This window comes from Aedes albopictus, chromosome 1 (genome assembly GCF_035046485.1).
Source record: "Aedes albopictus strain Foshan chromosome 1, AalbF5, whole genome shotgun sequence".
Taxonomy (NCBI): domain Eukaryota; kingdom Metazoa; phylum Arthropoda; class Insecta; order Diptera; family Culicidae; genus Aedes; species Aedes albopictus.
In genome coordinates this window covers 87,674,810-87,701,687 of record NC_085136.1, presented here as the reverse complement: position 1 = coordinate 87,701,687, position 26,878 = coordinate 87,674,810, and the positions used below count along the sequence as shown (strand labels likewise).

Sequence of the window (26,878 nt, the reverse complement as noted above, 5' to 3'; positions counted from 1 at the left end):
TAAAATTATTTGAAACATCCCAGAAAATTTTTGATAAACCCTCAAAGGAATGGGGGCGCTGAAATTTGGAAACCAAGAGTAACAAGCTCTGACTTTATCATGATAGCACTGGTACACCATAACATGTGAAGATCTGCCCCGTTATCGACCAGCCGTCGTTGAAGCCGGCTTGATATCATATCCTTGCACTCAGACACTCACAGTCATCTGTCATCCATCAGAGGATCCCAACTCCTGGTGGTTCTGTTCATCTTAAGAGGGGCTGCCACTACTATTCAGTCGTTTACTCTAACAAATTTAAGGCCGCTGTAGCGTGACGGAGATTCATCTGGGGACTGATGATATCACCAGGGTAGTTTTCATTTGCAAGATAGCAGGTCTAGGAAGCACAGTAGATCAGCATCAGTACATCATTTCACCGCGTAGTATACCTTGCGTTTTAGGCAGCAAGTGGCACAGTTTAGTCGTCGATGTTTGGAGGCGACCCTCAAGTTACGTACAGTATGTACATCCTGCTTTCGTATTTTGTTGGAACCTATCGTTTTCCTTTCCATCGTCGCCGCAGCCCAGACAATCCGCTTGATATTGGGATTGAAAGGGATTCCTCCAAAAGTAAGAGAATGTGGTATTCTTTCAATAGAGGGAACTGAGAGCTATTTTTAAATTACAAATGCGAATATATTTTCATTTATCTTAGATACAACGTTTTTATTGGGATCACCTTTCTAACCATTTGTAGATCATAACAGGAGCAACACAACACAATGCTTTAGGATTTGCTACGATTTATTTTTTTGTTTTTTTTTTCTTCAAGTTTGTGTTGTGCATTTTTTGGGGAGAGAAACTCCATAAATATGATGCTCATTTTGGTTTCTAAGAACAATAATAATAGGTTAGATGTGCTTATGTTATTGCATTGTTGAATTTTGAATAATTGATGAAAAAGATCCAATAATGCTTTATAAATTAGCAAGCTTGTTGTCTAGAAATTGCTCACGCAATTTCAATCCAACAAACCTACTCCAGCCTTTTTCCGTGTTTTTTGTTTGATTTTCATGTAATGGATCTTAATCAGACAATTGGACCTAAGGTCAAATGGAAAACTAGCATTACAGAGCGAAATGCGAAGATCAAAGTTATGAAAATTTAAAATTAATTATCCGACGTTTGGAACAGGCGTTCAAAATCCTCTGGTTTGCTGTTGGTGCTGCTGCTGCTTTGGGCGTTCAAGTCTCCGGCATCCAAGTTACGACCCAGACGGGGTGTGTAGACTTCGGTTCCTGTTTAACCGATGTTGGAGAGAAATCATTGCATTAACAAAGGTAAACTATTAAAAGTTCATAGAGTGTTTGGAAAAACAGAAAAAATGAACTCATTCCCCGTTAAGATATGCAGAAACTTCATGTCCATCATGCGCACAGCTCAATGCCCATCGACATCCCGTCCACCAGCTAGAGTTACACACGTAGATTTGTTTCTATGCATCGATGTGCTCATTACAAACAATCGAAGGACATAAAAAATTGGAACAGGAAAGAAAAAAAAGAACATTTTACTGCGTCATTCAACATTGAACAATTATTCACCTGCAGAGTGCGTGCGTGCTTGGGTGTTTGTGTGTGTGAGTTTACAATTGTTCACCTTTGATCTCGGTGGATGCCGCGCTGGCACGTTTACCTAACCTGGGCCCGAACCACATGCCACTGTTGGCACCGGAATTGCCGGCACGTTTCTGCAGCTGCATCATCGTCTTGGGCCAGTAGAAGCGGGCCGCGTTCGAAACGCCGGAACCGGAGCGGCCCACTCTCGGGAAGGGGACCAAACCTTGGCGCTTCGCCTCCCGGATGGGGTAGTCCTCTGCAAATGGGAAGAATAGAGAGAAAAAAGAAGATTAATTTATCAATAACACCACGTTCCTCTATGAACGAGGAAAGGTTTTTGCGATGGTTGAACAAATAATATGCAGAATAAAAAAAATGAGAATATCATATAGTGAAGTATACTAACATATCATTAATATTTATCAAGAGATGAACAAGATGTCTTCTCAGGCTTGTACCAATTAACTGGTACGTCAAAACGCACTGAAAAAAAAACTTGAAAATAAGAAGAAAATGTTGATTTATAATAATAAAAAAATCGCGTTCTGGTGGGATTAACAGGTAACGATTCTGCGGAAAAAAGCCCTACTGATTCCGAGCCCTCACCATGAACACTCCTATTTTCACAATTCCATCTTTCTTTCGGCTTACATGCCAATCTGTCAACACGCTCACGGTTGTGCCTTCTAATTATACAAGCGAGAGCGCATTGTTTGTATAGTACCGAAACCTACTGTCGCCCTCCGCATACCTAGGTTGGCATCTAAGCCGAAAAAGAGATGGAATTGCGAAAACAGGAGTGTTTATGGTATGGGCTCGGAGTGATTTTGACTTTCTATTCCGCAGACTCATTACCTGTTCAGTGGCTTAGTTAGTTGCAGTGCCGGTCAAGCGAATACGGAGTCGTGGGTTCGAATCCCACCAGAACGTGATTTTTTTCCCAATTTCATCTCTCATTTGCCAATGAATCAACATTCTGTGACTTTTAGTTTTCACCACAAATGAACTTGTCTTGTATCACAAGGTTTTTATACAGCAAGATCATGCTGAAGAGTGTGGTTTCCAGTCGGTCCAGTTTTCGTAAAGAAAATTACTTTGACTTCTTTGGGCTGAGAGTATCTCCGTGTCCGCCACACGATATGCAAAAAATTATTATTGCAAAAAGAAAGCTCGCTAAGAAGCTCACAGTTAATGTGGAAATGCTGATAGAACATAAAACTGAACAAGGTCCTTTGCCTCATTTGAAATTTGAAACCAAGAAGAAAAAAAGAAAAAAGAAGATCAAGCCTTCGTCTGAAAATCTCTGTAATAAAGGAATAACAATAAAAATATATTTTTTAAATTTAATTTCACATAAAATTTCCTCAAACTTCGGCAAAGAATACCTCCACGAATAAAGGCCCATTCAAGTAAAACTCAAAAAAAAAAATCCTCGAAATTATTTATTAAAATCACTGTGGAACACAGGAAGTTATCTGTAAAGTGCTTTTGGAATGAGCGCATTAAAAAAATCTTAGAAAACTTTTATACATAAGCTTTCTAATACCCGCATTTTTTTATATTTGTCTTTGAAACGTTATTGGAGCTCGTATTGAACTCTTCTACACATACAGGTATCATTTTTGATAAGAAATCTGCGTGTAATTGCATGTGCAACACATCTGTCTTAATGAATTCAGGAGGATTGAGGTTAAGAATGATTTTATTGCCCTTTTCCGGCTATACCAGTCGGCTAGTATGTCTGAAATAGACGTAAAAACTTGAAGTATTTTTAGGCAAAGTACGTTTAATTAGCAAATTGAGAGATAAATTTGTGAAAAAATTACCACTTCTTTTGGTGGGATTCGAACCCACGACTCCGTTATCGCTAGTCCGGCGCTTTAACCAACTAAGAGCCGGCTCTTGAGCGCTTAACGCATACTGAGTTTGCACCGATCATATGGTTGGTGACGAAATATGTGTCAGTCGAGCTTCAATATCAACATTCTAAAAACAATACGCGAAAAACTTGTTGTTCGTAGGCCACGAGAGTGCGAGAGATTGGCATCTAAGAGCCGAAAGAGAGATAAAGTTGTGAAAGACGGACCCGGTTTAGGGTGGTGCTTCGAATCCAGTTTGACTTTCTATTCTGCAGTGTTTTAACTTGAGTTGGTTAAAGCGCCGGACTAGCGATAACGGAATCGTGGGTACGAATCCCACCAAAGCAAGTGGTATTTTTTTCACAAATTTATCTCTCAATTTGCCAATTATACGTACTCACGAATGTAAATCACGAATGAAACATTGAAATATTTTCAAGGAAAGGTTTTTAATTTTTCGAAGAACGTCTTCGACTTTTTCTAAAGGGTTTTGTAAGAGAAAGCCTATTGAAATGTATAAATTTTATGACGAATTTTCAAGAAAATATTTAATACGGGATTGCTGAAGACATTACTAAAGATTTCTCCGGGGTGACTTCTAAAAATCCTATAAGGGATTTATAATACAAATCTTGATGCTTTGTTAGGAGTTTCCAAAACAAATTAAAATAAAACATTGGTACTTGATTTTCTGAAGAAATCTTCGATGTAAATTTGAGAAAATCCTTTGAAGAATTTTGTTTACAATTTCTTAAACTCCAGAAGTATCAAATAGTTTTTGGGGAGGGATTTAATAATATTTCGGATTTAGCTGAAAGAATTTCAGAAACGTTTTTTTCATAATCGATGAAACAAACTCCTGGATTTTCTTCCGCGAGAAAACGGGATCATTTTTTTAAAATAATTGATATTTTTGGAGAAAATTACATTTCGAAAGGTTCTTTATAAGAATTTCTGAAAAGTTTTCCTAGAGATTTCAGCAAATCTGAGAAATGCCCTAAATTCAAAAATATTGTTGGAGTAATTTTCAAGGAACTTTTACGTGGTTTCCAAAAAGTATTTTAATATTTCTTAAAGCTTCACCTTCTATGTCTGGGTTTCTTGACCAACTTTTTAAAAAGGGCTTCATTTTAAAACCCATACAATTTGATAAAATTACACAAGAAGTATTCACTTTTCGAAACCTCTAAGCGGAAAACCCTCTTCGAATGTAGTCAGTAGTGTAGTCAGTTTTGTACCTTTGATTTCCGCCCTATATTGTTTATCCTGTGTCAGATACGCGTATTTCTACTACCACTTACATTCTTCCTCAGAATTCTAAGGGAATTCATTTCAAGATTTTGGGGTATTCCCTACCACAGTTCCCCACCAAGGGTGGAATCCATTTCAGGATTCCATGAATTATATTAAAAATTCTAAGAAACTTCTAGATGATCTGGATTGATTCCTCTAAGGATTCTAGAGACTCTCACTAAGGATCCCACTCGGAATTCTGAGGAAACCTTTCTCAGCATTATTAGGAACTTCTCTCAGACTTCTTGAAGAATCATGCTAAACATTCTCAGAATTGTGGCGAAATTCCTCTCAGAATTCTTGGGGGATCTCATACAGGATTCTCGTGGCATCCTTCTCAGAATTCTGCGTAAGACTTTTTTAAGATTCTATGGATACACTTCCCTAGACTCTCTGAAATTCGGTTTTCTGGGGTGATCTCCGTCGGGATTTTGGGAAAATTCCTCTCAAGATCCTGGGGTATTTGTCTCATGACTCTGGAGAAATTCTTGGGATTTGAGGGCTGTATTTTTCAAGATTCTAGGTCACTCTATTTCAGAATTATTAATTATTAGGCAGAATTCTCTAGATAAATTTGGGTTTTGGAGAATCCCTCGCATAGATTTTGTGATTCCTCTTAGGGTTTGGTAGAAAACCTTCTCAGCAACCATGCGTTGATTCTTTTAAATCTTCGCCAACTTTTCGGCCCTTGTTGGGACCTTCTTAGATCGAGCTCTGAAGAAGGTCCCAACAATGGCCGAAACGTTGGTGAAGATTCAAAAGAATCAACGCAAGGTTTCTTTGACTGTATTTCCGGAAAATGTCTTTGAATATTTTTTTCTGTATTCTGGAGCAGTTTCTCCCAGGAATCTCTTTCAGGATTCCGGAGCAATCTCTCTTAGTAATCAGGGAAAATCCTTGACCTGATTATGGGAAGATTCTCTGGAGATTCTGGTGTAATAATTTAAAGCATTCTGGAGGAATCACTCTCAGAGCTCCAGGACAATCCCTTTCAGGAGTTAAGGGGAATCCTTCCAGAGATTTTGGGGAAGTGTCTTTCGGGAATCTGAGGTAATTTTCTGTTTTATTTCGGGAATACCTCTCAGAATTCCAGAGAAACCTTTTCAGGGTGCTGAGGTCATTCTAGAAATTTTTGTAATCCCTTCCAGGGAGAATCCTCATCAGATTTTCAAAGAAGTACCTCTTAGGTTTCTAGATATATTTCTTTCAAGAATCTCGAAGAATCCCTGTTATGATGCGTCTCAGGATTCTGGGGGAATCACTCGTAGAATTTTGTGGAATACCTTGTGGGATTCTGGCAGAGTTATTGTTAGCATTCCAAAGGATCCACCCAGGATTTTAGGGAATTTCTGGGAGAATACTTAAAATGATTCTGGAGGAATTCTTCTCAGGATTCGGGGGGAATCCTACCGCCCAGAAATCTGTGAGAGTATATCTCACATTTCTTTGGCAATCCTGCCCAGTATTTTGAGGGAACCTTTCTCAGAATTCTGGAGTATTCCTTCAAAGGATTATTAGCTATACTTTTCAGGATTCTGGGTAATCGTTTTTAAGTTTTTTGGGGAATTCAGCTTAGCATTTCGAAAAAAAAAATTGTGAAAATCTCTCTCAGTATTTTAGACAAATTCCTGGAAGTACTTCTGTCGCAATACTTGAGAGAGTTTTTGAAGCAATCTCTGATGAAACTCCTGAAGGCATCTCTGAATCATCATGGAAGAACTACTGAACTACTCGGGAGATCCCTATAGGAACTCCTAGAGAGATCTCTGGAGAAACTTCGGGAGCAATCCATTGGCGTAGCTAGAGGGGGGGCAGGGGGGCCAGGCCCCTCCCAGAATCCGCCAGCCCCCCCCCCAGAAAATTTTTATGACTTTATATAGGGAAATTAGAAAAAAATCTGAAAACCTCTGTCGTGATGACACACATAGATCTGTAATAGACATTTATTTGGCATAATATGTGCTTAAATTGACAGTTATTGGAGACTATTCTCAACTTGTCAGTCTTTACAAGATCATTGTTCAAAATGGTCTATGTAATTAATAAGTTTTGTTTGGAAATATTATATAACCAGAATTATTTGTACATCATTTTTAAATCGCTGAGAAATTAAAGCAAAATGATAATTTCCAGGAATTGATGGGTATCTCTAAGAATTTTTGAATTTTCTAGCAGCATTACTGCAAAATATAGTTAAGTGCTTCTTTGTGGAATTCAAGTATCATGTGGGAAAAAATCTGGTTGAACTTGCAACAAAAGTTTTTGAATTCCTATTGGGAATAGATGTCACATAATAAGAAATTATCCATGTAGCTGAAGCGCAAGTGTATTCATTAAAACCATGCTGGAGGTGATTTCTAGTCGGTCACTTTTAATTTCTTTTATTTCGTGGGTCAGGGGTATTTGTGCGTCTATCAAACAATACACAAATTTAAATGGTCATTGAGGAAGTTTTATTATATTTTAAAGCTGGTGCTGCAATGGGTAATGTCGAAGGTATGCATGATTGGACTTCTTAAAGATTTCTCGGAGATAATTGTGAAAGAATTCCTGGACGACTTCTTGGAGAATTTCTTGGCTTCTGTGTCCCTCTAAAATTATCTAAAATAATTCCAATACAAATCGCTGGAGGAATTCCTTTAAAAATCGTTCAAATTATTCAAAAAATCTACAAGTAATCCTAAAAATAGCCCTAGGGTGAATCCCTGAAAAAGATTATAAACGGATTACTGAAAGTTTTGAACTAACCGCTGAATGATTTTTTGAAAAAATCCCGAGAGAAATTTGAGAGCAATACCTGCTCGAATCCCTGGAGAAATTTCTGAAAGTATACCTGGAGGAATCCGAGGAGCAATCATGCGAGGAATTTCAGGAAAAAAATCTGAAGAATCCGCATCAGAAATCCCCGTAGAAATTACTAGAAAATTTTTTTTAGATGAATCCCTGGAGGAATTTCTGGACGCATTCCTGGAGGTATTCTTTGAGAAATCACAGGAGGAATTCATAGATGTATTTCTGGAGGAAATCCTGGAGAACTTTCTGGACAAATTCCATGCGGAATCCCTGCAAAAGTTCCTGGATTAATGCCTGGAGCATTGGGGGAACTTTTTATTATTATCGTACAAATTGGTACGAAGGTTCTGAAGGTTGATGATTTTTTTTTTCATAGGTAGGGATCATAAATATATGAACAAAAACTAAATTAAAAAAAAATCAGGGTCGCCTAATTTTCCGGAAAACTCCAGTGGAAAACAAACTTTTCCACAGACACCACCTACTTTGAAAAATCATAACTCAAGAACGAAGCACCGTAGACATTTTTTGTGAAATCATAAGCAAATTTTCTCAGCAATTCCCAGATGTATTTCTGGAGGAAATCCTGGAGAATTTTCTGGACATATTCCTGGCGGAATCCCTGGAGAAGTTAATGGAGAAATTTCTGAAGGAGGCACACCTTTAGATGTTCCTGGATTAATGCCTGGAGCATTAGAGCAATTCCTGATGAAATTCTAAGATAAATTTCTAGAAGAATTCCTAGAGGAATTGCTGGAGGAATTCCAGGAGGAATTCCTGGGGGAATTCTTGGAGGAATTCTTGGAGGAATTCTTGGAGGAATTTTTGGAGGAATCTCACGGAAGAATCCTTAGAGGGAACCCTGAAGGAATTTCTGATAATTTCCTGGAGGAATTCCTGGTGGAATTTCTGGAGGAATCCGTGAAATAACTCCTGAACGGATTTCTAGAGCGATTCCTGGGGTTCAAATTCATGGATTAATTCCTGGAGGAAACTTGAAAGAATTTCCGGAGGAATCCCTTGGAAAAATTCCTATAGAATTTCCTGAAGAATCTCCAGAAAGAATATCTGCAGCAATCTCTGAAGGATTTCCCGCAGAAATTCCTGGAGGAATGCTGTAGGAATTTCCGAAGAAATTCCTGGAGGGATTCCTGGAGCAATTTCTGAAGAAATTCCTGTAGGAATTTCTGAAGATATACCTGGGGTAAATCTTGGTGGAATTCCTGAAGGAGTCCCTGGAGAAATGCCTGGATGTAATCCTGGAGGAATACTTGGGATAATTTCTGGATAAATTCTCAGAGAAATTTCTGGGGGAATTTCTGAAGGAATCATTGGAGGATTTCCTGGAGGATTCTTGAAGAAATCCTTGAAAGAATTCCTAGAGCAATCTCAGGAGGAATTCATGCAGGAACCCCTGCAGGAATTCTTGGAATAATTCCTGTTAAAACTTCGGGGGGAATTCCTGGGGTATTTCTAAAGAAACCTCTCAAGGAGTTCCTGGAAAACATCTTAGAGAAATTCTTGGAAAGAACCCTGGAGGAACCTCAGAAGGAATTCCTGGAGGAACTTCCGGACAAGTTCCAGGTGGAATCTCAGCAAGAATTCCTGGACAAATCTCTATAGGAAATATTGGGGAAATTCCATGGAACTATTCATGGAAGAATTCCAAGAGGAAACCCTTAATCAATTCTTTGAGGAATCCTTCAATGCATTCCTGGAAGAATCTCTAGAGGAATTCTGGAGGGAATCCATGGAGAAATTTTTGAAGAAATTCCTAGAGAAATCCCTAGAGAAATTCCAGGAGGAATTCTGAGAGGAATTTCTGGTGGAGTTCCAGGAGAAATTTCCAGATAAATTTCTGGAGGAATTCCAGGAGCAATTTCAGAAGGGATTTCTGGAAGAATTACTGGAGGAATCATCGGTGGAATTTCTGGAGGAATCCATGAAATAATTCCTGGAGGAATGTGTAGAGGAAACCGTGGAGAAGCAATTCCTGGATTAATTCTTGGAGGAAACCCTGGAAGGATTTCTGGAGGAATTCCTGGAAGAATTTCTGAAGGAATTGCTGTACGAATTTCCGAAGAAATTCCTGGATTCATACCTGACTAATTTGTCGGAGGTATTCCTGAAGAAAAACCTGGGGAGTCTCTGGAGAAATGCCTGGACGAAATCCTGGAAGAATTCCAGGAGGAATACCTGGAATAATTCTGGAAAGAATTTCTGGGGAAATTTTCAAAAGAATCCCTTGAGGATTTCCTGGAGGATTCCTGAAAAAATGTTTAAAGGAATTCATAGAGAAATCTCTGGAGGAATTCATGAAGGAAACCCAGGAAGAATTACGGAAATAATTCTTGGAATAACTCCGGGTGGAATTCTTGGGGGAATTTCTTAATGAATTCATGGAGGATTTTCTAGATAAATTCTTGGAGAAATTGCGGTAGTAATTTCTGAAGGAATCCTGGAGGAATGCCTGGAGGTATCCCTATAAAAATCTCTGGAGGTATTTCTGGGGGAATGCCTGGAGAAACCCCTAGATAAATTCCTGGAGACATGCCTGTATCAATTAATGGAGAATTCTCTCGAAAAATTCCTTAAGAAATCCCTGGAGGAAACCCTGGTGAATTACCTTGAAAAATCCCTGGAGCAATCTCTGTATAAATTCCTAGATGGAGGTTCTAGAGAATTCTGCGAGGCCCCTCTAGAAGAACTCCCGCAGCATTCTCTAGATGAAATCCTAGAGAAAACCCGGGATGAGTCCATGGAGAAACTCTCAGGAGAAATTTCTGAAGAAACCTCTTGAAAAATTCCTAGAGGAATCTTTAGAGAATTTTCTAGAGAAATTATTGGAAGAATCCCTAGGAAAATTCTTGGAAAATTCCCTGGAGGAATCCCTGAAGCAACTTCTGGAGAAACCTCAGGAGGAATGCCTGAAAAGTTCTGGACAAATTCCTTGCGGAATCCCAAGAAGAATTCCTGGATAAATTTGTAAAGGAATTTTTGGGGAAATGCCGTGGAACTATACCTGGAAGAATTCCTGGAGGAATTCTTGGTTGAATTCCTGGAGGAATCTCGAGAGATATTCTGGAAGCAATAACTGGAGGAATTTCTGAAGAAATTCAAAGAGACATTTCTGAAGAAATTCTAAGAGAAATTTCTGAAGAAATTCCAAGAGAAATTTCTAGAGGAATTCCCAGAGGAATTTTTGGAAGAATTCCTGGAGGAATTGCGGTAGTAATTTCTGAAGGAATTCTGAAGGTAATTCTTAAAAAACCTCTTGAGAAATTCCTGGAGGCTTCCTTAGAGGAATTTGTAGAGAATTACTTGGAAGAATTCCTGGAGGGAAGAAACCTGGAGGAATCCCTGAAACAATTTCTGGAGGAACCTCAGGAGGAATTCCTGGACAAATCTCTATAGGAAATCTTGGGGAAAGTCTGTGGATCTATTCATGGAAAAACTCCAGGAGGAATCCCTAAATGAATACCTTGAGGAATCCTTCAATGCATTCCTGGAAGAATCTCTAGAGGAATTCTGGAAGGAGTCCATGGAGAAATTTCTGAAGGAATTCCTGGAGAAAATTTTAGAGGAATTCAGAAATCAATTTCTGGTGGAATTCCAGGAGGAATTTCCAGAGGAATTTCTGGAGGATTTCCAGGAGGAATCCCAGATGGATTTTATGGAAGAATTACAACAGGAATCATCGGTGAAATTTCTGGAGGGATCCATGAAATAATTCCTGGAGGAATGTGTAGAGGAAACCCTAGAGAAGAAACTCCTGGATTAATTCTTGGAGGAAACCCTGGAAGAATTTTCGGATCCATTCTTGAATAAATTCCCGGAGGCATTCTTGAGGAAATGCCTGGGGTAATTCCTGGAGAAATTCTTGGTAGAACTCTTGCAGGAGTCCCTGGAGAAATGCCTGAATAAAATCCCAGAGGAATGCCAGGAGGAATATCTGGAATAACTCTTGAAAAAAATTCGGGAGGAATTTCCGAAGGAATTTCTTGAGAAGTTCCTGGAGGAATCTCAAGATTTATTCCTGATGAAATACAAAGTTCGATTTCTGAGGGAATTCTACGAGAAGTTTCTGAAGAATTTTCAGGGGAAATACTGAAGAAACCGCTGAAATTCCTGAGGAAATCCTTAAATCCTGGATTGGGTAATTCTCGCTGAGACCGGCCCACTATTTACACCTTGTCTTCAAAAATGTTTAAGGTGCCGATTTTCTGAAAGCCCTTGCCTAAAAAGTAAGAAAAATGCATTTGGTTACTCAAATTGATGGACCCCCCGTTAGTTAGAGCCACAACCATTTTTGCAGACCCCTCGATTTTGGTCAAATGGTGGCTCACTTAAACCGTTATAACTCGAAAGTTTCTCCAACAACCACCTCAAAACGAATTGTTGTTGAAAAGAGGAAAGATAGAGCTACTATTTACAATAATAAAAAGTTGGGTCGGCCATATTGATTTTGGCCGCCATCTTGGATTTTTATACCAAAACATTTTTTTCACCGTGAGGGCAACCACCGATTTTCAAAATTTTTGCATCAATTGAAAGCTGGGACATTTATACATAACATATCAAAAAATTAGAGATGTCTTTTTCTTCTTTCAAAAGTTATCTGCAGTTTTGTAAATCATGTCACTTTTGCGCACTGGGCCCGGTGCCGGCCGTTTACATAAATGCAGCGTTATTTCGCAGTGTTTACGAACATGAATTTAAATTCTGAACCCACTAATGGAAAGCTGAAGGTTTAAGCTTTTCAAAACACTAAAAAAGTTATAAAAACAATGCCCGCATCATTGAGAAATAGTCAAAAACGGAAACAAACCTCCGATTTGGCCAAATTTTGCGGCACGCGCCTTTGTGTATACATGCAGGCGTAAACGTGGCTTAATTTACAAAACTGCAGTTAACTTTCGAAAGAAGAAAAAAACATCTCTGATTTTCTGATATGTTATGTATACATGTCCCAGCTTTCAATTGATGTAAAAATTTTGAAAATCGGTGGTTGCCCTCATGGTGAAAAAAATGTTTTGGTATAAAAATCCAAGATGGCGGCCAAAATCAATATGGCCGACCCAACTTTTTATTATTGTAAATAGTAGCTCTATCTTTCCTCTTTTCAACAACAATTCGTTTTGAGGTGGTTGTTGGAGAAACTTTCGAGTTATAACGGTTTAAGTGAGCCACCATTTGACCAAAATCGAGGGGTCTGCAAAAATGGTTGTGGCTCTAACTAACGGGGGGTCCATCAATTTGAGTAACCAAATGCATTTTTCTTACTTTTTAGGCAAGGGCTTTTAGAAAATCGGCACCTTAAACATTTTTGAAGACAAGGTGTAAATAGTGGGCCGGTCTCAGCGAGAATTACTCATTAATTCCTGGGGGAGTTTCTGAAGGAATCCCAACAAGAGTTCTTGCGGAAATTTTAAAAATAATCTCGTAATTCATTTTTTAAAGAATAACAGAAGAAATTTCCGGTGAATCCCTGGATGAACTCTTGAAGAAATTTCTGAAGAATCCCGATGAGGAATCCCGGAAGAAACCCCTATGGAGTCTCTAGAGAGCTTTCTTAGCGAATACCTGGAAGAATTTTTGTAGGAATATTCCTGGATAAAAAAATGAAGAAATCAATGTCTGCAGTAATTGTTGAAGGAACACTAGGATCCCTAAAAGTTTTTTTATACAAATTTTTCAAGCAATTCTTGGAATATTTTTTAATAATCTCTAAATAAAATTTTCTAAAATAATTTCAGGAATACATTCCTGCAGAAATACTTCGAATCATTCGAGATGTAATTATTGTAGCAACCTCAAGTGAAATTCTGGAAGGAATATCCCTGTAGAATCTGTAGCCTGTAGCATCTCTGAATATCTGCAGAAATACCTTAAAGGATCTCTGGTGAAATTCCTGAAGGAAACCTCGAAAAAAGCACTGGAACAATTACTAAAGGAACCTCTAAAGATATCCCAGGACAAATCCCCGAAAAAATGCTTAGTGGAATCCCTAGATAAATTCTTGATTGAATTTCTGGAACAAGCCATGATGGAATCACTGAAGCAAGCTATGGAAAAAAAAATCTTGGAGGAATTGTTCGTACTCATATAGGTAGCTTACGAAACTATGATCAAATCTAAAACAGTCATTTTGATTAGTCAAAACTACAATACCGATTTGCATATTCACATATCGGGCACCCATCCCGCTTAAAATTCATCTCAAGTCAGGCCCCCCCTGGGCCCGCTCCAGGAAAAAATCCTAGCTACGCCAATGAAGCAATCCATTAAAGAGTTACTGCACTGCGGGAATCCTCGAAGCAACTGCTGAACCAATTCTTGGAGGAACTTCCGCAGGAACACCTGATGGAACTCCTGGAAGAATCTTTAAGAAATCTTCATGAGGCATTCCAAAGGTACTCCAAGGGGAATCCTCGAAGGAATTTCAGAAGAAATTTCTGAAAAAATCTTGGAGGAATCCTTGAAGAAACTCCTCCTAAAATTATTAAAGGAACAACTAGAATCCCTGAAGAAATTCAAGGTTTTTCCCTAGACTTCCAGGATGGATCCTTGCAGAAATTCAAGGAGAAGGAATGCTTGATGGAACTTCTGGAAACATTCTAGAATGCTCCTGGAAGAATATCTGAAGAAACCCCTTTAAAGATCCCTGAAGGAATTGCTAGATCTATTCTCAAAGAAACACCAGGAGAAATCCCTGATTAAAATACTAGAAGAAGCACTGATTGGAATTCTTCGGAGGTCCTTTTTCATGAGTCCCAGAAGGGAATCCTGGACTAATCTCTGAAGAAACTACTGTTCGAATTCTTGAATCTAAGAAAGAATTCCTGAAGAAACTCCTAAACAAATCTCTGAAGGACCTCCTATACCTCCAATAGGAACTTTGGGAGGAATCTTTGATGGATCTCCTGTAGGCATCCCTCAATCCTTCTGAAAACAGTCCTGAGGGAAGTTCTGGAGCAATCCTTGAAAGAACTCCTGTCGAAATAGCTGAGAGTTCTTCTGAAGGAATCCCTGATGAAAATCCTTGAATTTGCTATTATTTTGATCAATTTCACATATAGTTTAACTTTCTTCCACGTGCTCCAAATATTATCAGATTTTGCTATAACAATGTTCACCACATTTGAAGTTCGCTGTCAAATTCAACTCAATCGCTCATAGGAGAACAAAGTTACAGCATGTCAAAGTTGGCCATTTTATATGGAAAACGGCTTTCACTGCTATTTTTATGAACATAGCTGTAGATATAGATAGACATGATCTAGGACATGATGGTTTTCACGGCTGCAGTGGAACTTTGATAGCCGCAGTAGAATTCGGCGGCTACTTGATATTCTATGTGCGACATAGTTGAGCTACTACTATTAACTAGAAAAATCACCATACTATGTTCCATATTTCACACCCCCTCTCAACCTTACCATAATCATCGGCTAATTCCAGTGGCAACGCGGCAGCCACGGCGGCCGCATCACTCCACTCCAGCAGATCCGGATCCGATCGCCCGACCCGCGGAAATGCAAACAGCCCAACCGTTGGTCCCCGCTTGTGTCGTCCTCCATCGGCGATGCTGCTGTCGATGTCGGATGCTGCTGGTTACAACGGTCGTTGTTGTCGGTGATAGCCGTAGATGCGGTTGATGATGGTGGCAATGAAAAGAAAACAATTCACACAGATGATTAAAATGAGCTCATCTTGTTGTCAGTGGGCGGGGGAAGGTGCGCCGAAGGCGTACAAGTGGGCATAATTTCTCAACATTCAGACAAGAATATGTACGTATCATAAACGATGAATGATAACGACTTTACTACATCTCGTCGGTTGTCGTCGTTATCTTGCCAGGGAATGTAATTTTTATGCAAAAGGCTGCAGGCTGTTTTCCGTTGACCATTCGTTGGCAACGGTGGAAGATAAGAATTCAAAAGCTACAATCTTTCTCGCGCACAGTGCTCCAAGTATTACCTATCAACAGTAGTAGCATCATGGTTTCAATTAGAAATAAATCCGTGCTTTATTCTCGAGCGCGTCATCCACCGTTGTATGCTTGAAGGCATTGGAGAATATACTAATGGTGCTTTAATTATTGTTTGGCCCGGAGTGTTTTGAGATTATGATCTTCTTTTTTGCGGTTGTTGTGATGGTTGCTGAATGAGGGGTACCTACAATCTGGAGTTGCCTACATTTCCACTTGAAAAAAAAAAAAAAATGGCGGATTTCCTTTAGGATTGGATTTGGGTCATGTGTCACCTTCACATTTCACCCAAAGTCAATTAAAAAGACTAATCGAAATTGTGCCTTTTGTTTATCTAATCACATTTTTTTCAGATTGACGAGGCGAACCATTTGTTTTAAAAATACTGATATTCCTCGAAAGTGACCCAATAAGCCGAATGTAGTTCTTTTGATCTTCAATGTACTCTGCAAATTCTAATTAAACTGATTGATGCAACAGAAATCGGCAGAGTGTAGTGCCTATCGCATTAGATGATGCTCTTCGTATTGCACCATTAATTGAAAGAACTTGTAATCATCTATTTTTACCAAACTGTAAAATGTAACTATGCTAGTTTTTCATTTATTTGACGCCACCAGACCAATAGTGCACAGAAAACAGTGGATCTTGAAATTGCAGAGTAAATCCAACAGGTCATTTGGGACATCCAGTGTTTTTTTTAATTTCCATCAAAAGTTTTCTTTCCAATCGGCACCAACATTTCAAAAGGGCGTGACTACTTTTAGATACACTAGCTTCTTTCAAAGTTGTGGATCGGATTTCATATTTCTCACGTAATTTACGCTTTACTAGACAGAGAAATTGCTCCTGTTTCCGATAATGGCGGTGGATTGCGAGGGAGAAACAAAATACGATCCACAACTGTGACATATCGAGGATTCGAGGGCATATAGTCAACCTTGTAGTCAACACAACTACCCAAGTAACCATTAGAACTATATTTGGCACAAATTTCCCTAATGGAGGAGAACGTGCCTCTGGAGCCGACCTACTGATACTTATTTGGGTAGCCCTATACACAGCCAGCGGCTCACAGCTGGTGGCAGCGACCAGAAAAGTAGAAGAAGCTGTGAAATAGGGATTTATTCCTAAATGCAATTACACCCTTTTGAAATGTTATTGCCGAATAAGCAGACGAAATTATAAACCAACTACTTCTGATTGACGACGGGACTTCTCCGACGTTGAGTGCAGAGCAATTTCGGAGGAGAAGAGTTTAGCGCGGGCGGTAATGCTGCAGTATAGTACCCGACAGAATGTGAAACCATACAACCAGGAGCGTAAACTGCTGTTCCGTTCTATAGAAACACGGAAGTTCTACTAGAAGCTCAACACATTCCGCAACGGCTTCGTGCCACGAGTTGAAATGTGTAAGGATAAGGACGGATGCTTTTTGATGGATAGATGTGCGGTGATCGAAAAGTGGAAGGTGCACTTCGATGAGCACCTGAATGGTGTGGTGAGCGCAAACTTGGAGGATCAAGGCAGCGGGAGAAATGACTACGTCGGTCGATAAAATAAGCTTAACGGTTGAGATTTTGGTAAAGTATTTCCTAGGTCGGTGATTTGTTCTAAGTGTGAATTCTTAAAGGATTTTTGTGAAATTTTTGAAATAATCTCTGAATGAGTTTCTTCAAATATTTTTCAGGAATGCCTGATAGTACACAGTTAAAAATTGTTACATTCGTTGTCGCGCTACCGGCAAAGCTTCCGCTCAATCTGATGGATAAGACAATCACTCATAGCATGTCTTTTCAATATCTCGGCGTCTGGTTCGACTCCAAATGCACCTGGGGGAAGCACATTGTTTATCTGATACAGAAATGCCAGAAACGACCCAACTTTATGCGAACTATTACCGGAACATGGTGGGGAGTGCACTCAGAATATCTTATCAGGCTGTACCAAACAACCATTATGTCGGTTTAAGAATACGGTAGCTTTTGTTTTCAGTCCGCGGCGAAAACACACTTGCTGAAGCTTCAACGGGTTCAGTACCGTTGCCTTCGGATCGCGTTAGGTTGCATGAAGTCGACTCACGCAATGAGTTTAGAGGTACTGGCTGATGTACAGCCTCTGACAGACCGCTTTGCGGAGTTGTCGTTCCGGTTCCTCATCCGATGTGAGGTTGTAAATCCATTGGTCATAGAAAATTTCGAAAAGCTGCTCGAACAGAACCCTCAAACTCATTTCATGAGTGTGTACTACTGGTACATGACGCTGGAGGTAAGCCCATCTTCGGTTAACACCAATCGTGACAACTTCTCAGACTTCGACAGTTCCTCTGTGGATTTTGATCTGTCCATGAAGTATGAGGTCCATGGAATTCCAGAATCTTTTCGTTCTATGTGTATTCCGCAAATCTTTGCAAGTAAGTTCGGGCATATTAGCGGGGACAGACAGTTCTTCACAGATGGTTCAAAAAACGACGATTCGACTGGTTTTAGTGTCTACAACGATTTTCATAGCGCCACCTCCATGCTTCAAAAGCCCTGTTCTGTATACGTAGCTGAGCTAGCGGCTATATACTACGCCTTACAGTACATTCACACTCTTCCACCTGAGCACTACTTCATTTTTACCGCCAGTCTAAGTTCTCTGGAGGCTGTTCGGTCAATGAAACGAATGAAGCACTCAGCGTACTTCCTGAATAGAATACGCCAAATATTGAGTGCTTTAACCAAACGCTCATACACCATCACCATAGCTTGGGTCCCTTCACATTGCTCGATTCTGGGCAATGAGAAAGCGGACTCACTGGCTAAGGTGGGCGTTAGCGAAGGCGATATTTACGAGCGTCAAATCGCCTTCGACGATTTTTTTGCATTGGCCCGTCAGGAGACCTTGATCAGCTGGCAACACAAATGAAGAAATAGACAGATGGGTAGATGGTTGCACTCCATCATTCCACAGGTGTCGAAGAAGCTATGGTTCAAAGGGTTGGATTTGGGCCGCGATTTCATTCGTGTAATGTGTCGGCTGATGTCCAACCTCTATTTGTTGAACGCACATACCTTCCGTATTGGGCTCTCAGAAAGCAATCTCTGTGTCTGTGGCGTAGCTTACCAGGATATCGAACATGTCGTGTGGGGATGCAATGAGTATCGTGAGGTCAGATCTGAGCTGCATGAAATTCTCCGGGTCCGAGGAAAACAACAGAAACCCGTTAGAGAAGTGTAGGCAGGACTTGATTTGGAATACATGAATCTGATTTATCAGTTTTTGAAACGTGTTGATGTCAGAGTTTGATATAGTACGTTCCTTGTTTTCGTTGTCCACTTTTTGGTTTTGTTGTTCGCCCCTGTCTGTCGTCACCACCCCCCCCCTTCCGTTTGTCCTCTTCTTGTCGTTGTCTACCGATAAAGTCTTTTCTTTTTGGTTCCGTTACAGATATGGACAATTTGTCCCATTAATGTTTTTAGTATAAGTTAGCAAAAAATTTAGTTTTAAACCCATAAATCCCTCCTTCCTAATTTTATTTTTTTTTCTCAATCCTTAACCTCGATCGAAACAGCCGCGAGTACTTCGGCTTCCCAAACTAACATAGTATTAAGGCAGTAATAAATTGTCAAATGTAAAATTAATGTAAAAACAAAAGATTTCGGCTCAGTTATGCCCATGTAGACTTTGACTACATTGTCTACAAAGCAAAAATTTCTGAAAATTACACCCAGCGTAAACAAATTTGACGTATACATTTCTATTCCATCTCACAGAATTTAACATTAAATAATTTCCCGTACAGAATGTTGAACGCAAGCTTCATACTGAGAGCAAGCTGTAAATTTAAAAACAAATGGAATAATGTGTGCGATATGACGGGGTCCTTTTGTTACATGTGATATGATGTCACATTTTTTAACTGTGTAGAATTCACTGGTTTCTCTCCAAAATGTTTAACTTTGGGCTAGAACTGTTAAGTGCCCCACACAATGCATACGTTTGCGTGTGCGTGACAGTAGTTTGACACATTTCCCATGGGAAAACTGTCAAAAAAACGCAAACCTCGACGGAATGGACGCTATGTGCTCCAGGCTTTAGCTGATTCGCTCTATGCGTCAGCATCTTCCATGAATTCCTAGCTTTTAACTAGCTTCTCCAACTTGCTCTCACACACTTGAAAAAAAAAAAACTCATGTAAATTTGCGCCACTTGGATGCACATATGCAAGCGGCTCATGTGACGTAAGTTTAAACGCCCAAGAGACGACATTTTCTGTTACATTTGACTGAATTTTTCGTCATATGATACGTAATAATGCACGATTCAAAAATTGTTTACGTCAAATTGAACTCAATTTTAAAAGAATATAATTACCGTATAATTAAGTCAAAAGACCTATAAATTTACGTCATTAAACTGTTTACGTTCATACGTTTTTCACTGTGAATTTCGTTGAGATGAAAGCAGTCTTTTTGCGTTAGAATAGATATACAGTATTGTTCCGATTTTATCACGCCCCTTTTCAAAAATGCTTTTAAATATTCTACAAAACCTATACGCATTTTTGATATTTTTAACGTTGCAGAACACGCCTTCATCATTCATCTTGAAGAATAGGGGAAACACTTGCTCTCAAATGTAACAGCAAATACATGAAAAATCATGAACTGACACGCGGAGGGCGTGATAAAATCGGAACATTACTGTATCTTTAAAAGCAATTCTATGGTAGGATGACTATTTCTTGCAGTTTTAGTCAATTAAAGGTAGTTTTTTTTTGCTATTTACATTGCCAAGAATATTCAGGGTGAATCATCAATTATTGCACACCTTAAAATCTCGCTATTGTTGCACACTCTATGCTTTTCTTATGCGGTGTACAACAATTTTTGATTTACCCTGTATTTATATTTAGCGTCAATAATTTTGGACTTTTTTAGGATAATACCAATCTTTGTGCGCTAGGACAAATATATTTTTAAGACAATTTTGTAATGGAGATGTGCCTGCTTACCGTATATTTCCATAAGCAGATCGATGCGAGGGAATTTGTTTACATCCCGTGAGAATTTCTTGCAGAATTATTTTATCCTATTTTAAGTTCAAAAATAGATCTTTGTTATTGACATACAAAGATCTAATTTCTCTAGTTTCTTACCATTTTAAAGCAAAAAGATTAACGTTATATCAATAGAAGCCAGAGTAATGAGCTTATTAATATCTACTTTGCACCAGGGATGACATGTTCCTTAGTGTGAGTGCAAGTGTGCGCGGTTTCATTATGAAAATGAGCTTCACTGTGTACATTTTCAGTGCAGAATGCCATCTCTGCTTTGCACTAAGAATAGGGTAAATTTACTTTTATTGGACGAAAACTGCAAAAAATATTCTAATGCGTTCTCATCAAACTGCAAATGAAAATATCTTTATCCTAACGTAAAAATATTGAGTTCATTGCAACTTGTTGCATAAATAACCATTTTGCAACTCGCTACTATAAATTCTATGTTTATACTAACCGTTTCAGTAACGAAACGGCCTACTTTTCCGTTTTATACCAAACAATGGCGTTATGATTCATAATGCAGCCCATTTCAGTTGCATTATGAACCAGAATGCGATTGTTTGACCAAAAACCAAAGTTTCCACGGTAAGAACTGGCAAAATTGTGTCGGTTATAGCACGGCTTGTTTGATCCAAACTTCGTGTCTCATTTGATGGAGCACGTGGTCGCCCCTATTGAATTACCGCAAAGCACGATGGTACTGATGGAAATGATTCATATTCTAGTGAATGTTTTTTGTCATTGCAAAAAATGTTGTATTCAACTCGTTGCAAAACTCTATTTTTACAGCACTCGTCGTATTTATCCAACTCGGCAAGCCTTGTTGGATAAATGTACGACTCGTGCTGTAAAAATCATCATTTAGCAACTCATTGCATAAATAACTATTATGAAATGAGTAAATACAAGTCACACGCAGAAAGAAATTCTGAAAACTACACTTGACGTAAATATTGGAACGTTTAAATTTCCATTTCATTTCATTCGATTCCGCATAAATCGTTGTCTTGCACGCAAAGTAGTAAGCAAGCTCCATACTACGGGCAACCTGTAGTTTTACAATCCGTTGGAGAATTGTGTTGAAAGCAATGCAGGTCATTTTGTTTCAGCGAACTCGATGTAGCGATTTTAAACTGTGTATATTTATCCAACGAGGCTTGCCAAGATCGATAATATCCCTTTCGTGATGAACCAGCACGATTATGTTGTTGGGCAACAACAGTTTTGCATATTTTTTCATCTGTTTAGTCTTTATTTCATATGATGTAAACTGTTTTAATAATAAAGTCATTACTTATACTTGTATGTGCGTAAACATATTTTTGTTTACATTGCATGTTATATTTACCACAACAAGTTAAACAAAAAGTGGAACATTAAAACATTAAAAAGTTTTCTATTTATTTCCGATTTTTATAGGAAGCTAGAAATCGAAAGATAAAGAATAGTTTTTCCAAATGAGGAAGAACAATTGCTGTTTTGTTAGAAAATCTAAGAGTACTGAAGTTCCAAAATTGAGCCAGTTGTATAGAGATTACAGTGTTTTGCGCTCCGTCCCGAATGACATATGACGAGTGCTGCAACGAGAAGCATACATCATGTTTTGTAAAGACAAAAACTGTTCAGCGGTCGTCCATAAATCCCATGGTCATTGAAGGTAACAAAAAGTAGAACGTATAGTTATAAAGAAAGGCAAGTGGTCATCCGATTTCATCGTGCAGAGTTGCAAAAGATGTTGTATGCAATTCGTTGCAATACTATTTTTTACAGCACTGATTCCTCGGCAAGCTTCGTTGGAAAAACTCGTACGATTCGTGCTGAAAAATTTTCGTTTTACAACTCGTTGCATAAATAACTATTAACCCTCACAAGATATTATGTTTTTGCAACACGATGGTGTAGTGCACGTCCAGCGTGCCTGTCTGGACCATAATGACCCAAATACCCTACTAGGGTTAAAGAACCTACATCTCATACACTAAAGATAGTCCTCATATTTCATTGCTACTCTAATTCAAATGTTTTTTTTTCGATTCTTCTCTGATATTATGATATTTTGAACTATTTTTAGCTTTATAATCTGCGCGTTACACAAGGTCTTTGCTTCACTAAAGGGTTTTAGATATAATGATGTGGGGTGTGAACACAGATTTTAGACAGTCCCCTTGGGTGTCCTTCCCATAGCAAGCGTCGGTGACAGCAAGTATTCATATAAGGCAATCCATGAGACAGATGCGATCAGCTGATTTTTTTTGTTTACCATGTATTTTTGACATCCGATGATCGGGGTGACAGTTGAACACAAAGGAATTTGTTAAGCACCGACGACAGTTGACGAAACTTTGTTAAGTAGTACTCACACTGTGTTTACAATTTTGGCTGTCACCCCCATCGCGAAAAGTCGTCATGGATTGCCTTATAGAGGTGGGCAGTGTGATGGTACCTCATAGTCCATTTTACGAGCCGATTTATGAATGCAATTTTGACAGAAGCATGCGTCCTAACCCGAGAAAATCAATATCATCATCAACATTGTTGTCACTTCGTAAAATGGCTCTTTGAGGAGTGGTTCTTTGGTGGAGCAAATCGCCTGCATCGCGAGGTCCCGTATCATGCCAAGTGATTCTACTGTAGTTTGCTAAGATGACTGAGAACGGATTGTCCCGGTGAGTTACGCAATATTCACAAATACCTCTTCCATCATTAATGATATTAATACACTGCGCGCCCTTCCTCTTTTAGTTATATGATGAGCATTTCCAGCTCAACGCACGCACCGCGTAGACGCAATTTTTTATCAATTCAAATGAATTTTTGCTCATACATGAGCTTTTATCTAACTATGTGTTTATGCTATTTGTTTTGCAATATTTTTCACCTAATTTTTGAAAAGGGTGCATGAAAAAAAAACTTAATTCTATTTTCAAAAAAAAAAAAAATATGGAAAACGGTCTGTAGGATTGACATCAAGATATGCGAGGATATTCAAGGGACTTTTCTAAAAAAAATACACTGGAAGTAATATTCATCGCGGATCAATGTGAGATGTCATCAAATTTCAATTTTCCGAGAACCTTCCTTTCGATTTTTCAGAATTTTTCGGAAGAAAGCTGACCTACAACCTCATAATTTGTCAAGTAGCCCAGGATGGTGAAATGCTTCTAACTATTTTTCTCGAGTTTTTTTTCATCGATTTTCAAAACAAGCAAAAGGAAACAATTTTAGAGATTTCTCCAATCGAAATTCTACGTAAGAACTCCAATGAAAAAAACTATGCATATTTTTTCGTACATCCATACACCATGCTTAAGTTAAATTTTAAAATGTTATTGATCGTCTTGATCTGAAAATTCACATGACTGAGAAAAAAATGATCGTTTTTTAATGAAACTGTTAAACAGTAAACAAAAACCTGGAATAACATTTCACAAGGTTTTATGAATTATTTTTTTTGTTTTGATACTCTTTTGGATATAAAACATCTGAAAAAAGAAATTACTTTAAAATCGATGAAAAATAAAAAAAATTGACAAAAAATAATTAGAAGCCACTTGAGACTGGAGGTCAGCTTTCTGGAAAATTGAAATCAAATGACATCCTACATAGATCCTCGATGATTATTACTTTCAGTCTATTTTTTTCTCGGTGTTAAGAGTAAGCTCACAAATAGGAAGAAATAAAAAAATTAAAGTCCTTCAAATATCATCAACAGCGTCAAAGACGTCATTTCTATCCAACACATATTTTTCGAGTTATAATATTTTGCAGAAGACAATCAGGATTTTGCAAACGGCCTTTTTAAAAGTTAGGTAAAGAATTTGCGCAAAACAAATAACATTTCCAGATAGAAGTTCATACATGAGGAAAGTTTTATTCGAATTGGAAATGGTAACGTCTACGCGATTCATGCGTCGAACTGAACAAACGCTAAGTTACATTTTGCCTTATGTTTCACATGCAAGGTTTCTCACGAAAGAGTTCTAAAGACGAATGTCTACCTATTCTTACATTTTGTACGGAGTTTTTGGAATGCAGTCAAAAGCTGACAATGTATTTTAGAGATGTCTCAAAGACTACTAACAGACACTCAAACAAAAATTGTCCAAGAAATTTATCCCACGATCAGTCGCGTTTTCGACCACCCTCAGCGACAACACGCTTACGCTGTGTATCACAAGCGTGTTTTTTTTTTCAGGGTGCGTGTATTCAGTACACGACGTGACCGCTTCCGGGATAATAAGAGCAAGACTTTATCTTTGGAAACCTCCCAATAGTTCTTTTTTATCTCTGCCAAATAATCTGTAGGTCACATTTCCATATCACTTGTTCAAATACTCTTATGTTCCCTATTTCGTCCAAAACTTTCATAAAATCTCTCAAATTTACACTCAAAAATAACATACGAAGTTACCCGACCTCACGCATTTCTCAAAGAAATATCGGGTAGGTATTCCATTCAAGATCTATGCATGAACTCCTCTAATTACACGTTCCAACAAAAATCTTCTTCAAAAGTGTCCCTACTTTGGTAAATCCAGTCCTGCACAGTATGAAACACAGATTTTCTTTATTCCTTACTGTTCTCAGGTTCTCATCCAGGGAAATCAAATCAAATACATCAAATTTACAGTTCTAAAGGAGCGTCGGTTGTGTAAGTTAAGTAAAGAAAATTCACATTACCAGCTAGCAACAACGAGATTGTGAGAAAAAAATGCATATTTGTTTCTACATCCAGCTCCATCAAAGCAGAAGCGTTTTCTCCAAGTTTTGCTAACGTTGCTCTCGCTTCTTTCACTTGTTCACTTCCACAGTGCTCTGCAACAGTTTTCGAATGCCTTCATAGGCAAATATTGCTATGTGTTTACATTCTGAAATTGCCTGCAATTCCACTTAAGGCAAAACTAGATGCATTACCTCTTTTTTGTTTTTTCCCCCAAATAATGGAGTATTATTTTGAAAATCTCTTTGCATACATAATTTGTTGGAAGTATATTCCAAATATGTTCCTGGTGAAAAATGTTTTCTAAACGAAATTCTAAAAGCTAGGAAGCGTTTTCCATCACGAAAAAAAAAATAGGATCCTTTCTCTAACTGGTTTATGGAAATAGGTTTTGAAAACTTTGCTCCGTTATTAAAAAAAAAACTAGAACCAAAAAAAAAGAGGAAATGCATCCAGTTTCGCCTTAAATTCTGTAGGCTATTTGCTCTTAGGAATTGATTTGTTCTTCTCTAGGCCACGTGACATCCTGGTCAGTTTCGAACCATCAGTGCGAAACACATTGGAACCTGGGTGCAACAGCTTCCATCCAAGATTAATCATTTCCAAATAGTGTTTAGGAGGTACACTCCTGGTGATCCAACCACAATTTCCTCTGATTGACGAGCCGATATATATTTTTTTCGAATTCTGAACCTCTTTGAGGGTTATTCAAAAGATATGTGCTTCTTTTGATCTTCAATGCTCTCACTGTAAATTTTAATTAAACTAATTGATGCAGTAGAAGTGGGCAAAGCGAATAGTCTATAAGAATATCCCGAGATGAACTAGCCTATGGTTAAAAATCTCGTTAATACAGACAAAAAAAATATAAAAATATTATTTCAGATTTTCAAATTGATTGACATTGTTCCTTTTTTCAGGACGTCAGTCCTCTAATTATCCGTTGGCACAAATTTCCCAAATAGAGGAGAACGTGCCTCTGGAGCCGACCTACTGATAATTATCCGTTACCCATTCATATTTCTTTGACATTTACCCTTGCACGGGAATCATGCGGCACATAACAATTGAAAATCCTTCTTACGACAAGATATTTTTTCGATGGGTCGCGAAAACTGATATTTTCTTAATCAGGAACCATTGCAACTAGGAAGTATTGTTTTCACGTTCGTCTAAATATATACCTTCAGTTGTTTCATTTTTACTGAACTCATCTTTCTACCAATTTGACTCATATCGACGAATCCAATAACATCCAATCAGCCACCGTTTCACTCACCATCAGCCCGGCAAAATTTAACCGCCGATAGCACGACTAGCATCAGCGAGACGCAAGCGAGAGTTCTGAACTGGAGCACTTGTTGCATTCTGACTTGTTCTGGTAATCCTTTGCTGATACTCCTTGAAACTTCAAACGAACTCTTCCACAACTTGATTCCTCACTGAACTTCGACAAATGTATCACACACTATATTCGGAACCTGTTCCCCACTGGAACAAAAACAATCTCTAGGCCCTCGGAGGAAGTGGCTAAACGACTCGCCACAGACTGAATAGTGGCATCCGTCAAGA

The 26,878-nt window shown here is 38.5% G+C and overlaps 1 protein-coding gene across 2 annotated transcripts; it reads right to left on the bottom strand.

Moving 5' to 3' along the window:
• Window positions 1–656: 656 nt before the first annotated feature.
• On the bottom strand, window positions 657–26,878 carry LOC115254483 (cardio acceleratory peptide 2b). 2 transcript variants are annotated; one of them, XM_029852033.2, is made up of 4 exons: window positions 26,586–26,878; window positions 14,986–15,153; window positions 1,642–1,857; window positions 657–1,280 (listed from the first exon to the last, which is right to left on the bottom strand). In XM_029852033.2, exons 1-4 carry the CDS (start codon window positions 26,671–26,673, stop codon window positions 1,153–1,155), a joined length of 600 nt encoding a protein of 199 aa, XP_029707893.2. In that variant the 5' UTR covers window positions 26,674–26,878; the 3' UTR covers window positions 657–1,152. The 2 variants fall into 2 exon arrangements, with proteins under 2 accessions (XP_029707893.2, XP_029707894.2); XM_029852034.2 differs by having other exon boundaries at window positions 1,144–1,280; window positions 1,587–1,857; window positions 26,586–26,877.